At 37.7% G+C, this 12,498-nt stretch overlaps 1 protein-coding gene across 2 annotated transcripts in view; it reads right to left on the bottom strand.

Annotated features, from left to right (window-relative positions):
• ANOS1 (anosmin 1) overlaps positions 1-12,498 on the bottom strand; it is a 164,191-nt gene that overhangs the window by 79,187 nt on the left and 72,506 nt on the right. For both annotated transcript variants that reach the window (XM_075853978.1, XM_075853979.1), the window contains exons 3-4: positions 9,779-9,841; positions 5,352-5,574 (exon numbers count right to left, since the gene is read on the bottom strand). In XM_075853978.1, coding sequence (XP_075710093.1) covers positions 5,352-5,574; positions 9,779-9,841 — 286 coding nt within the window. The remainder of the gene's footprint in view (positions 1-5,351; positions 5,575-9,778; positions 9,842-12,498) is intronic.

Genomic DNA, 12,498 nt, shown 5'->3' with positions numbered 1-12,498 from the left:
GAGGAACAAAAGGGGACAACTACTATATGGGGCATAAAGGGGGACCTAACTACTATATTAGGGCTAAAAAGTGGACAACTTCTATATGAAGCACAAAAGAGGACTACTACTGTGTGGGAGCATGAAGGGGGACATTACTACTCTGTCACCACATAGGGAGACATTACTGTGTAGGGAGCACAAAGGGGCCCTATGACTGGGTGGAGCACTAAGAGAAGCACTACTACTGTGTGAGGCCTAAAGGTGGCACTTATACTCTTTGAGGGCTTTATTACGGTGTGGAGCACAAAAGGAGGGCACTATTACTGTGTTTGGCCCTAAGTGGAGCAATATGGAAGGCAATTTTTTTGTAGCGGATTGATAAAAGCAGAGGAAAGATAATTTGTGGCTGGAAGAAGTTGTCATGCCAGTCTGGCCCGGATGTAGAAGGAAAGGGAAATTGAACTCCTCCAATCTGAGAAGACATCACCTGTATGTCACGGGATGCAACTGTACTGTATTTGCTTATATGTTCTGTAGAGAACCTCTGTTGAACTGGTATCTACCACTATATGGTCATTGTATGGTGATAATATTGGTATTTGTATAGTGGGTTTTTATTTAGTAACAGTATGGTAATATTATTCAGTAACTATGTGGTGGCAATATATATTCATGACAGAGGTATTATTCAGTAACAGCATGATGGTATTATTTAGTCACTATGTGGTTGTAATATGTGGTCGTGATGTAGTGGTATCATTAGTAATATTTGCCTTGGTATACTATTCAGTAACAGTATGGTGATATTTGTTCCTTTTACAATAGATAGTGGTATTATTTGTTAATTGTATTCTATTTAGAGGTTTATTTTCATGCATAGAAAATTGTCTTTTATCTATGTTATCTTTGAGCAGGTGGGAGGGCAGTCCAAAGTTTGCACTGTGCCCCATTGGACTATAGTTACACCACTGTGTAGAATCAAATAGATTTGTCAATTGACATATGCTCTTCAAAGCAATAACAGTAAATTCCAAAAATATCAGTCTTATAAGATAAAAATGGCAAATTTAATGTCAAACCAGGGGAAGTATATGTGATCTGGGCCCTCAGGCATTGAATGCCATGGGCCCTTTAACAACACTATGGCCATGATACACTTGTTTTATCTTTTTGCAGACCCTCCACTTAAAGAGGCTCTGTCACCACATTATAAGTGCCCTATCTCCTACATAATGTGATCGGCGCTGTTATGTAGATAACAGCAGTGGTTCTTATTTAGAAAAACTATCAATTTTGACCAAGTTATGACCTATTTCAGATTTAGGCTAATGACTTTCTTAGTAGACAATTGGGCGTGTTTTTACCTTTTGACCAAGTGGGCGTTGTAAAGAGAAGTGTATGATGCTGACCAATGAGCGTCATACACTTCTCTCCATTCATGTACTTGAGAGTGAATAGACATCACTACCAGCCAGGATGCAATGTCTATTAACACTCCCGACACTTCGGTAACATTTGTGTGGGACTTAAAGAGGCTCTGTCACCAGATTTTGCAGCCCCTATCTGCTATTGCAGCAGATAGGCGCTGCAATGTAGATTACAGTAACGTTTTTATTTTTAAAAAACGAGCATTTTTGGCCAAGTTATGACCATTTTTGTAGTTATGCAAATGAGGCTTGCAAAAGTCCAAGTGGGTGTGTTTAAAAGTAAAAGTCCAAGTGGGCGTGTATTATGTGCGTACATCGGGGCGTTTTTAATACTTTTACTAGCTGGGCGCTCTGAAGAGAAGTATCATCCACTTCTCTTCAGAACGCCCAGCTTCTGGCAGATCACGCTGTGACGTCACTCACAGGTCCTGCATCGTGTCAGACGAGCGAGGACACCGGCACCATAGGCTACAATTGATTCTGCAGCAGCATCAGCGTTTGCAGGTAAGTAGCTACATCGACTTACCTGCAAACGCCGATGCTGCTGCAGAATCAACTGAAGCCTCTGGTGCCGGTGTCCTCGCTCGTCTGACACGATGCAGGACCTGTGAGTGACGACACAGCGTGATCTCTCGAGAACACGCTGTGTGTCTGCACTGCCAGAAGCTGGGCGTTCTGAAGAGAAGTGGATGATACTTCTCATCAGAACGCCCAGCTAGTAAAAGTATTAAAAACGCCCCGATGTACGCACATAATACACGCCCACTTGGACTTTTACTTTTAAACACACCCACTTGGACTTTTGCAAGCCTCATTTGCATAACTACAAAAATGGTCATAACTTGACCAAAAATGCTCGTTTTTTAAAAATAAAAACGTTACTGTAATCTACATTGCAGTGCCTATCTGCTGCAATAGCAGATAGGGGCTGCAAAATCTGGTGACAGAGCCTCTTTAATGACAGTAAGCGGGATCTCGATGAGCTGTGCTGTAAGTCCCAAACAAACATTACCGAAGTGTCGGGATTGTGAATAGATATCGCGTCCTGGCTGGAAGCGATGTCTATTCACTCTCAAGACACTTCAGTAAAGTTAATGTGTGAGAAAGTGGCAGCAAGTGTGATCTTGCAAGATCACTATGCGCTGAGTACATGAATGGAGAGAAGTGTATGACGCTGATTGGTCAGCGTCATACACTCCTCTGTACAACGCCCACTTGGTCAAAAGGTAAAAAACGTCCAGATGTCTATTAAGAAAGTCATTAGCATAATTCTGAAATAGGTCATAACTTGGTAAAAATTGATCGTTTTTCTAAATAAAAAACACTGCTGTAATCTACATTACAGCGCCGATCAGATTATGTAGAAGATAGGGCACTTATAATGTGGTGACAGAGCCTCTTTAAACAGAGCCTCTTTAAAATTTTGTAACTGGCTAAGGGTCCATGTGCACCCTCTTGCCATGAGCCCTTCGGACTACACTAATGCCCGAATGGTCAGTCTGTCCCTGTGTCAAGCCCAGTAGGGCAATACTGGAATATTCAAAATCAATCTATTTTAAGCAGGCTCCATTGTTATTATCAATCTAACTTTAATTGTGTAGCGAAGTGAATAGATTCTGCTTTGGAATGTTTCCTTTAGTTTCTATGATTCATTAGTGAACGTACATGTCAGCATGTTTCTGTTAGAGCAATATACACCGCCAGATGTGCGAGATATCATTAGTACTATTAAGCTAAGTATTTCCTTTAATTCATCATGTAATGTAATGGTGTGAGGTACACATGACTCTCTAGAACAACATGCCCTATTCGGAATAATGACTACTTTCCACTCACTTAGAGGCAACCTTCATTTGCAGAATTGGACATGCTTGACTGTAATCATGTATCTTTTATAATGTCCGACCACTCTTTAGTATCACTTTCTTGAAATAATGAAGGGGTAATAAAGGAAGCACAATTAGCCTCTTATCCTCCAGGTAAAAAGCATCTGCTTTTTAAAAGCCTTTCATTGAATGCCGAGATCCTGCTGTGACTGGTCAGACAATAAACTAATGTCAGGCTATTCACTGAACATTTGCAGGGAGGGAAGTAGTAACATAATTAACTGTCAACCCTGTCAAAACTCTTCCACAGAACAATATTATAGTTTTTACCTCTATTATGATGTATTGCAATTACAAGGACATCTATGAAAAGTATTTATCTGAGCCCTGCGAGCTGGAGCTATATAGTATATAATACATTCCTTGGGTAAAATCTCAATTCAATTTAGGTGAATGCCGAGGTTTTATCAGACCGTCATAATAAAGTTTACCAAGCTCTGATCTTGAGGACCCAGCTATATACAGGGCTCTGATTATGCGTCCACAGATTATGAAAGCAATTATAGGGCTCATCAGTATATATGTATTCTTTATTAACCTCATTCCACCGCAGCCATTTTACATTTTTTTCATTTATGTTTCTTCCTCCCCCTTTCCATGAACCATAACTTTTTTTATTTTCGACACAGCCGTATGAGAGGTTTTTTTTTTCTTTCCGGTAGACAAGTTATAGTTGGTAATGGCATCATTAAATGTACCATATAATGAAGTTATCGTTTTTTTTATGTTTTACTAATTTTACAAAATAAAAACAATTCGTTATGTCACCATATTCTGAGACGCATAAAACTTTTTATTTTTCCCAGCTATAGAGCTGTGTGAGAGCTTGTTGTTTTGTGGGGCGAGTTGTCGTTTTTCTTAATAATTTTTTTATCACTTATTGGTACTTTATTAGCACGTTTTATTCAAATTTTTTGGAAGGCAATGTGACCAAAAAACTGAAATTCTGATGTTTTTTTTTTCTATATTTTAATTTTATGGTGTTCACTATGTGGAAATTTTATATTTTGATAGTTCAAACTTTTCCAGATGTGGCAATACAAATCATGTTTATATATTTATTGTTTACATTATTTAATTAAAAAAATTAGAAATGTTTTTGTTTTTTTAAACTTGCATTATTTATTTTTGTTTTAAACTTTATTAAAGGGGTTATCCGGGTTATTACATTTCCATGGCCTATCCTTAGGATGGGACATTAATATTAGTTTGCTTGGGGTATGAGCACCACAGCCCCTTCAAACAGCTGATCGGAAGGGTGCAGACAGTCGAAACCCACACAAATCTAATATTAATGGCCTATCCTAAGGATAGGTCATGAATTTTAATAACCCGGATAACCCCTTTAAATATATGTTGCCATTTTTTTAGTCCCACTAGGGTGAACGTTGGTACAATACACTGCAATACTTATGTATTTCAATGTTCTGGTACAGTTGATGAACTCCTATTAAAAGAAAGAGTAACATGGCAGATCTGGGGACCTTCATTTGGCTGCCATGACAATCCATTGGCACCCCGCTATTGCTCAGATGCCCTGGTCGCAATTGACTGTGGCATCTAAGTGTTTAAATGGCCGGGATCGGCGTGATCTCTGCCGTCAAAGCGAGGTGTCGGCTGTAATTTACAGCCAACAGCCGCTTGGTATGGAGCGGACTGAGCTCTTGAGCCCGCTCCATACTACCGCTCCCAACTATGACACACATTTACTTCAAATGTAAGTTAGGGGTTAATGGATGTGTATATGTAAATACACAGAGCAGTGCCCATAGCAGATTACGTACTGCACTCTCATCATATACTTTATTAGTGAACTCTGTGTTAATAGGGGGGTCCCCTGTTCAGGATCATCAACTCTTGACCAGAGTGGAAAGGGATTACAAAGAGCGTCTATCAGTCTGGAGGATTTTTCCTGCATTGCACAGACAGCCCGTTGATTTGAATGGCCACTATGTTTAAGGGCCATCAATGTAAAATTAAACCAAAAACAGATTTTCGCACAAAAATTTGTATTCTTGACTACACAAAATGTGAATATCTTTCTAAGCGGTCTCACCTTTGTACAGGTTTTTAGGTACTTGACATGTATGACCACATCCATTTGAACAGCACTTCTTTACCCCAGAGCATTCATTATCAGCATCACAGCTTTCGACACATGCTGCCGCAAATCCACTGGCTTTCTCTGGTGCTGGGCAGTCGCCTTGCTTCACTGACAAGACAGATTTGAGAAACTCACAGCTGGTTAAACATTCATAGTGCTTCTTCGGAAACAGTGGCTGAAAGAAAGATGATGTAAGAATTTACTATTATTTCCTTTGATGACTCCATATCTACTATACTCTTCACTAGCAGAATGGAAAATGGGGCAAAAAAACATTGTCTCAATAACTGCTTCACTGCTTCAATTTATGTTCTTCTGACTTTCATTCCATGGTGTGCTATACTGTCTGATTCATTAAGTTCAGAGTAAATTGATGAATTCATTTAGAATGAGCCCACGATAGAAAATTAGATGGGATAGTAAAATGTATGATATAATACAAAATCTGTATAAAAATCGAAACATACAAAATCCCACCCCATTTGAATGCAGGGTTCATAGGACGCCCAATTTCACATGCCTACATCCAGAGACACTGTTTATGTGCCGCCCTCCTTCACATCTTTTGGAGGAGAAAAGGACAGGACCTTTGGGTCTGTGGAGAGTGGAGGCCCTGTACAGGTCCCCTGTGCTGTGGGAGAAAGCAAACTTAAACCCGGGCCCCACCTTTCGATAGGCCACAGAGCTGCTGCCTTTGCTGCCAATATAATATGTATGCTCTTCCTTAGACAATGTTATGCCAGGATTTGAAAGAACAGCAACAAACGATATATGCACAGATGTAGCAGAGCTGAATATTTCATGTAACCTAATTTTTTGTTTATCGTGATAACTCTCAATTAAGACATTTTAGTAGGTTTGCCTAGAACCATATCGAAAACTACAACACAGTGAGATATCACAATGAGTTCTGTCAACATATATACACAAGTCTTTATACCGTAGAAGTTGAATATACATTACGTGTACTTACTGTAACCATTATATATTTTCATGTAAGCTGTTGCCATATGTTATGAGCTATATTAGGCTTAGTTTATCTGATAGGAAGTCTGTTGTGCTTAGGGACAAATGCCTCTACGGTGATGAAAAGGTTTGTTGATAATTCTTAGTTCTGATAAGCTCCTGAAGTAGTCATCCCTAAGTGTCCGCACTATTTCTAGAGGGCTTTTTATATAATGTAGCTTGTGTTTTACAGTAGATTTGGTGTTCCTTTAATTATAGCATTTCACTTAAAAGTACTGCACATGTGAAGAAAAGTGTTGTCTTCTGTGAGTTGCAAATTTGCAGCTAGTTAATTAAAATGGTTTATTGTCCCTTGGGGTCTCATCTGCCCCCTGGCCTTCATCTCCATTGCTCTGTTTTACATCTATTTAGTTCAGAGCTGTAAGTGTTTTTCTCTTCATTACTCATCTTTGAAGTTCTAAAATAAGGTTCAATTACTGATCAGTAAGATGCTCCAGATTTACCCAAAATTGCATAGTCTATAGCTGCACTGCGACAGTCTGTTGACAGGCAAAATCTGCTAGGGCGGTGTTAAACGGTTATCAACTAGGACTTACAAAATTGATTATTAACAAGCGATTATTACTGCACACACATAATATATATATATATATATATATATATATATATATATATATATATATACAGTGAAGGAAATAAGTATTTGATCCCTTGCTGATTTTGTAAGTTTGCCCACTGTCAAAGGCATGAACAGTCTAGAATTTTTAGGCTAGGTTAATTTTACCAGTGAGAGATAGATGATATAAAAAATAAAAAAAATAAATCACATAGTCAAAATTATATAGATTTATTTGCATTGTGCACAGAGAAATAAGTATTTGATCCCCTACCAACCATTAAGAGTTCAGCCTCCCCCAGACCAGTTACACGCTCCAAATCAACTTGGTGCCTGCATTAAAGACAGCTGTCTTACATGGTCACCTGTATAAAAGACTCCTGTCCACAGACTCAATTAATCAGTCTGACTCTAACCTCTACAACATGGGCAAGACCAAAGAGCTTTCTAAGGATGTCAGGGACAAGATTATAGACCTGCACAAGGCTGGAATGGGCTACAAAACCATAAGTAAGACGCTGGGTGAAAAGGAGACAACTGTTGGTGCAATAGTAAGAAAATGGAAGACATACAAAATGACTGTCAATCAACATCGATCTGGGGCTCCATGCAAAATCTCACCTCGTGGGGTATCCTTGATCCTGAGGAAGGTGAGAGCTCAGCCGAAAACTACACGGGGGGAACTTGTTAATGATCTTGTTAATGATCTCAAAGCAGCTGGGACCACAGTCACCAAGAAAACCATTGGTAACACATTACGCCGTAATGGATTAAAATCCTGCAGTGCCCGCAAGGTCCCCCTGCTCAAGAAGGCACATGCACAGGCCCGTCTGAAGTTTGCAAATGAACATCTGGATGATTCTGAGAGTGTTTGGGAGAAGGTGCTGTGGTCAGATGAGACTAAAATTGAGCTCTTTGGCATTAACTCAACTCGTCGTGTTTGGAGGAAGAGAAATGCTGCCTATGACCCAAAGAACACCGTCCCCACTGTCAAGCATGGAGGTGGAAACATTATGTTTTGGGGGTGTTTCTCTGCTAAGGGCACAGGAATACTTCACTGCATCAATGGGAGAATGGATGGAGCCATGTACCGTCAAATCCTGAGTGAGAACCTCCTTCCCTCCACCAGGACATTAAAAATGGCTCGTGGCTGGGTCTTCCAGCACGACAATGACCCGAAACATACAGCCAAGGCAACAAAGGAGTGGCTCAAAAAGAAGCACATTAAGGTCATGGAGTGGCCTAGCCAGTCTCCAGACCTTAATCCCATCGAAAACGTATGGAGGGAGCTGAAGATCCGAGTTGCCAAGCGACAGCCTCAAAATCTTAATGATTTACAGATGATCTGCAAAGAGGAGTGGGCCAAAATTCCATCTAACATGTGTGCAAACCTCATCATCAACTACAAAAAATGTCTGACTGCTGTGCTTGCCAACAAGGGTTTTGCCACCAAGTATTAAGTCTTGTTTGCCAAAGGGATCAAATACTTATTTCTCTGTGCACAATGCAAAAAAGTATATATAATTTTGACTATGTGATTTTATTTTTATTATTTTTATATAATCTATCTCTCACTGGTAAAATTAACCTAGCCTAAAAATTCAGACTGATCATGTCTTTGACAGTGGGCAAACTTACAAAATCAGCAAGGGATCAAATACTTATTTCCTTCACTGTATATATATATATATATATATATATATATATATATATATATATATATATATATATATATATATATATGTATATGTGTATATATATATATATATATATATATATATATATATATATATGTGTGCAAAAGAGGTTTCATTATATAAGAATTTTCTCTCTTTATGGAATTACAGATCTTGGAGTTATGTTTTTGCGAGGTATTGTCTACTTTCGTGTTATCTTAGTCTAAAAGAGATGCTGACTTTATAAAAGTGAAGGTCATTAAAGTACCTTTAGGGGTTCATACCACATTTTATTAGGAAGTAAATGTAATTTATATAGAAAAAAGCATGACAATGCATAACAATGTAGATATATACATCCTTCAAGGACTGTGGAAAGCTACTGTAAGTGACAACATCGTGGATAATGTAATGACTGCCATTAGAGGTTGTTAATTTTACATCTTTTTTTATCTGTTAGACTGACATAACTTGGAAACAGATAAGGAGAATACTAAAGTATTTCAAGCAAGAAGACACAGGAACTTTCATATATTTTTAAGCCTATGGAAAACTGTAGGACAACCACATGGACAACCTAATGGATGCCACTTGTGGTTGTCACCTTTGGCAATTCAGCAGTCATTATATGTTGATAACTCAGAATAAGAACAACTGACGGTCTTAGGTAAGAGATTCTATTCCGAGGCTTGAAAGGTCCTCTTACATTAACTTGCAATTTACATATTTACAGAAGACGATACTGAAAATACTATCAAGAGAAAGACAAAACAACCCTCATGAAGCAATTTCCCTAATTTTCATGGTTTATGCTTTCTTGTCTAAAAAGATGGTATATTTATTGCTCCATTGTATGACTATAACAACCAGAGCTATCTGGCATATTTTTGGGAGTATATCCCTGTAAACGTTCTTATGTATGAATGATCAGACGAGTGTGTCTGCATTTTCGACCTGAAGTATATGGCTGTCTCGAAAAATTGATACAATTTAGCATTCAGATATGTTTCATTTAGAAAAAATAGAATGTTGTCAAGTCACCAAAAGGAAAACATTCTATTCTTTCATGGCATAATGTAGGAGACAAATTTCCGTCCATACCCAGAATAAATCTGACATACCTCACAGAGACTTTGGCAGCTATTCTTTTTCAAATCCCAGTTTTCCTTGCAAGGTTCCAAGCACTGTTGAAAGATTGAACAAACACTTAGTCAAACGGTTGTCATTTTGCAGTTGTCTTTTATTTTTATTTCTTGGGAACATAATACTGCAATCCAGGAAAAAAACAAAAGCAGCAGACATAACAGTATAACTTGCATTGTGACTCACATGGAATCTGTCATTGACTGCTCTCTGACTCCTGTGAACTGAAAAGTTTGCACAGTGTGATATCTGATTTTGTCCACCCACGAAGCCTTTATTTAAAAAAAATATTGAACCGATTATACACAAAGCTTGTTTTATGTTTTTCAATTTCGTGGAAATTGGATCCTTCTGAAATTCTAGCATAGTTTTCCTGAATTTATAATGAACACAGTTAATTATTTATAGCCTAGAAAGCTGACAATATGCTTCCAGTAACAGCAGTATGGTTTCTAAATATATGATACCTAGACATCGATGGGAGAAGCTTACAATTAACTGGTCTGAATTAATTTTCTCAAATGCTTTTAGGAAAGTAGATTTCAAATATAAGGAGAGATAGATGATAGATAGATAGGTTTTTTAAAGGAATATTGCTATGTCTTATAATATATATGTATATATATATATATATATATATATATATATATATATATATATATATATATATATATATATATATACACACTGTATATATACACACACATATTATATCAATCTTCTCTGCATGTTTTTCAAGCCTGTATCTGTTTGGCTGCTTTCACACAGGCGTAATAAGGGCGTTTTTTCTTGCGCCTGTACTATGGACGCAACACCCAGGCCTATTGTTTATCAGGACAGGAGTTAGTGCATCATAGGTTTCTATGGTGCTCCAATTTCAGTTCTGATAAACCACAGGAGGTCCAGGTGTTGCGTCCATAATACGAGTGCAAAAAAAAAAGTATTACACCCATATGAAGGTGACCTTTACGGGAGATAGAAGATATTAGAGGGCAGGGAGGCCTAATGAGGGAGGGTTTCACTGATTTTGACATATTTATGTACTAGTTTATGGAATAGTGACATGTATGAAAGGCATTCAGAACCTATAACAAGATTTTTGAAGTGTATTTTAGGATTCAGCTGCCAATTACTAGTTAAAATAAAAATATACTTTTACAAGCACATAAAAGTATTTTGAGTAAGCATGTTCTGTTTTCCCTCCAGTGACACACTCAGTGGTGAATGAAGGCTCCTGGAAATTACTAGGAACGTTACTGATGTTAGCATATCACATATAGGTAACAATGAAGCTTCGAATACTTCCAAGAACACGGAAAAATAATAGTCCCAGGCGATTATTGCAAGATAATGGCAGTCATCCACTAACCCTATATTCCATCAGTGATAATCTTTGGAAGGATGGCCATTTTAACGGTATATAATTCCCCAAAAGCTATAAGAACTTTAATAGAGTGGTCTGTTATGGACAAGCCCTAGATCATATTTAGCTGAAAGGGTAGGGTCTTGAGTGGGCAATCCTTTTTCTATTAGATAAACAAAGAGTTCTGCTCAGCACTGTAGGACTACATCATCAAAACAATGGGTAACATGGACATCTATTGGTTAAAGTGGGCACAAGTTTTTTGTATTTCTGTGTCATTTTATGGAAAACAGGTAAAACTGTTGAGGATCATGCACTTCTCAGTAGTGAATCTGCATTAATAGAGTTATGTACACTGGATAATCTTACTAACATCTCAACTATGTAGCCCACTGCCCACAATGATTATAAAGTTTAAATATATAGACTCAGCAGATCAAATCACAGGTTAAGTGCCAATGACAAGTGTCCGAGCACTTCCAATGTGTAATAATATTGTAGCAAAGCTTCACTAGATCATAGAAAAAACTGGAGAAACAGAAGCCATAACGCCACAGTTTAGTTAGAGAATAATTACAAAAATTTTATTTGAACATACAACAATAAAATGAAATCAATATAAAATTTAAAGGGATCTAAACATATCAGTGTGGTTACTTCAGGTCAATTGAATCTAGCATAACTAACATAGAAAGCTTCTTGGTAATTACATATACCTTAAATGAGGATCAAGGTTTGATATCTGAATTTATATGAGCGTACATGCATCCTAATTGTACAAGAAGTTTAGGTTAAGGGAGACAGAGGGTTTATACAAAACCATGTACTCCTAAGTGCCCAGAGTCAGGAGGTTGCATAAAATACGCCATAAAAAAACAGGTCAAAGTCAAGGTAAGTATAGATGGAAAGGAAGACCCAGCATTTGAAGCAAAAATGAAATAGAAAAAGATCTTTTTCAAATGGGGTATGTATGCGAGCTTACCCATGGAAAATGAATGGTCTAGTAGCACCACACTGCAGCCTTATGTAGTAGCGCCCCATTATGATTAGAAAGGTTGTTTAATGTAGTATAACCAACTGTAATTTTATATTAAAAATTGTTGAAAATGTACTGTTAAAAGGAGCAATCCAGGAAAAACTGATACACTGGGGCAAAAGAACTATTCTTGTTGTGCCAGATTTCTGGCCTAAGTTGCCCCATCTTTTTGGTGCAAATAATTTTAAGACAAATTTAACAATGAAATGCACAAAAAGAGCAGATGTTTGCAATGAGCTTGGCAAGGAGGCATGGCTTAGCGGTAAAGGGGTGTGGCTTAATATACACCAAATTGGATT

The sequence above is a fragment of the Rhinoderma darwinii genome, chromosome 2, assembly GCF_050947455.1.
Source record: "Rhinoderma darwinii isolate aRhiDar2 chromosome 2, aRhiDar2.hap1, whole genome shotgun sequence".
Taxonomy (NCBI): domain Eukaryota; kingdom Metazoa; phylum Chordata; class Amphibia; order Anura; family Rhinodermatidae; genus Rhinoderma; species Rhinoderma darwinii.
Note: the sequence above shows the minus strand (reverse complement) of the source record. Positions and strands in the feature narration are given on the sequence as shown.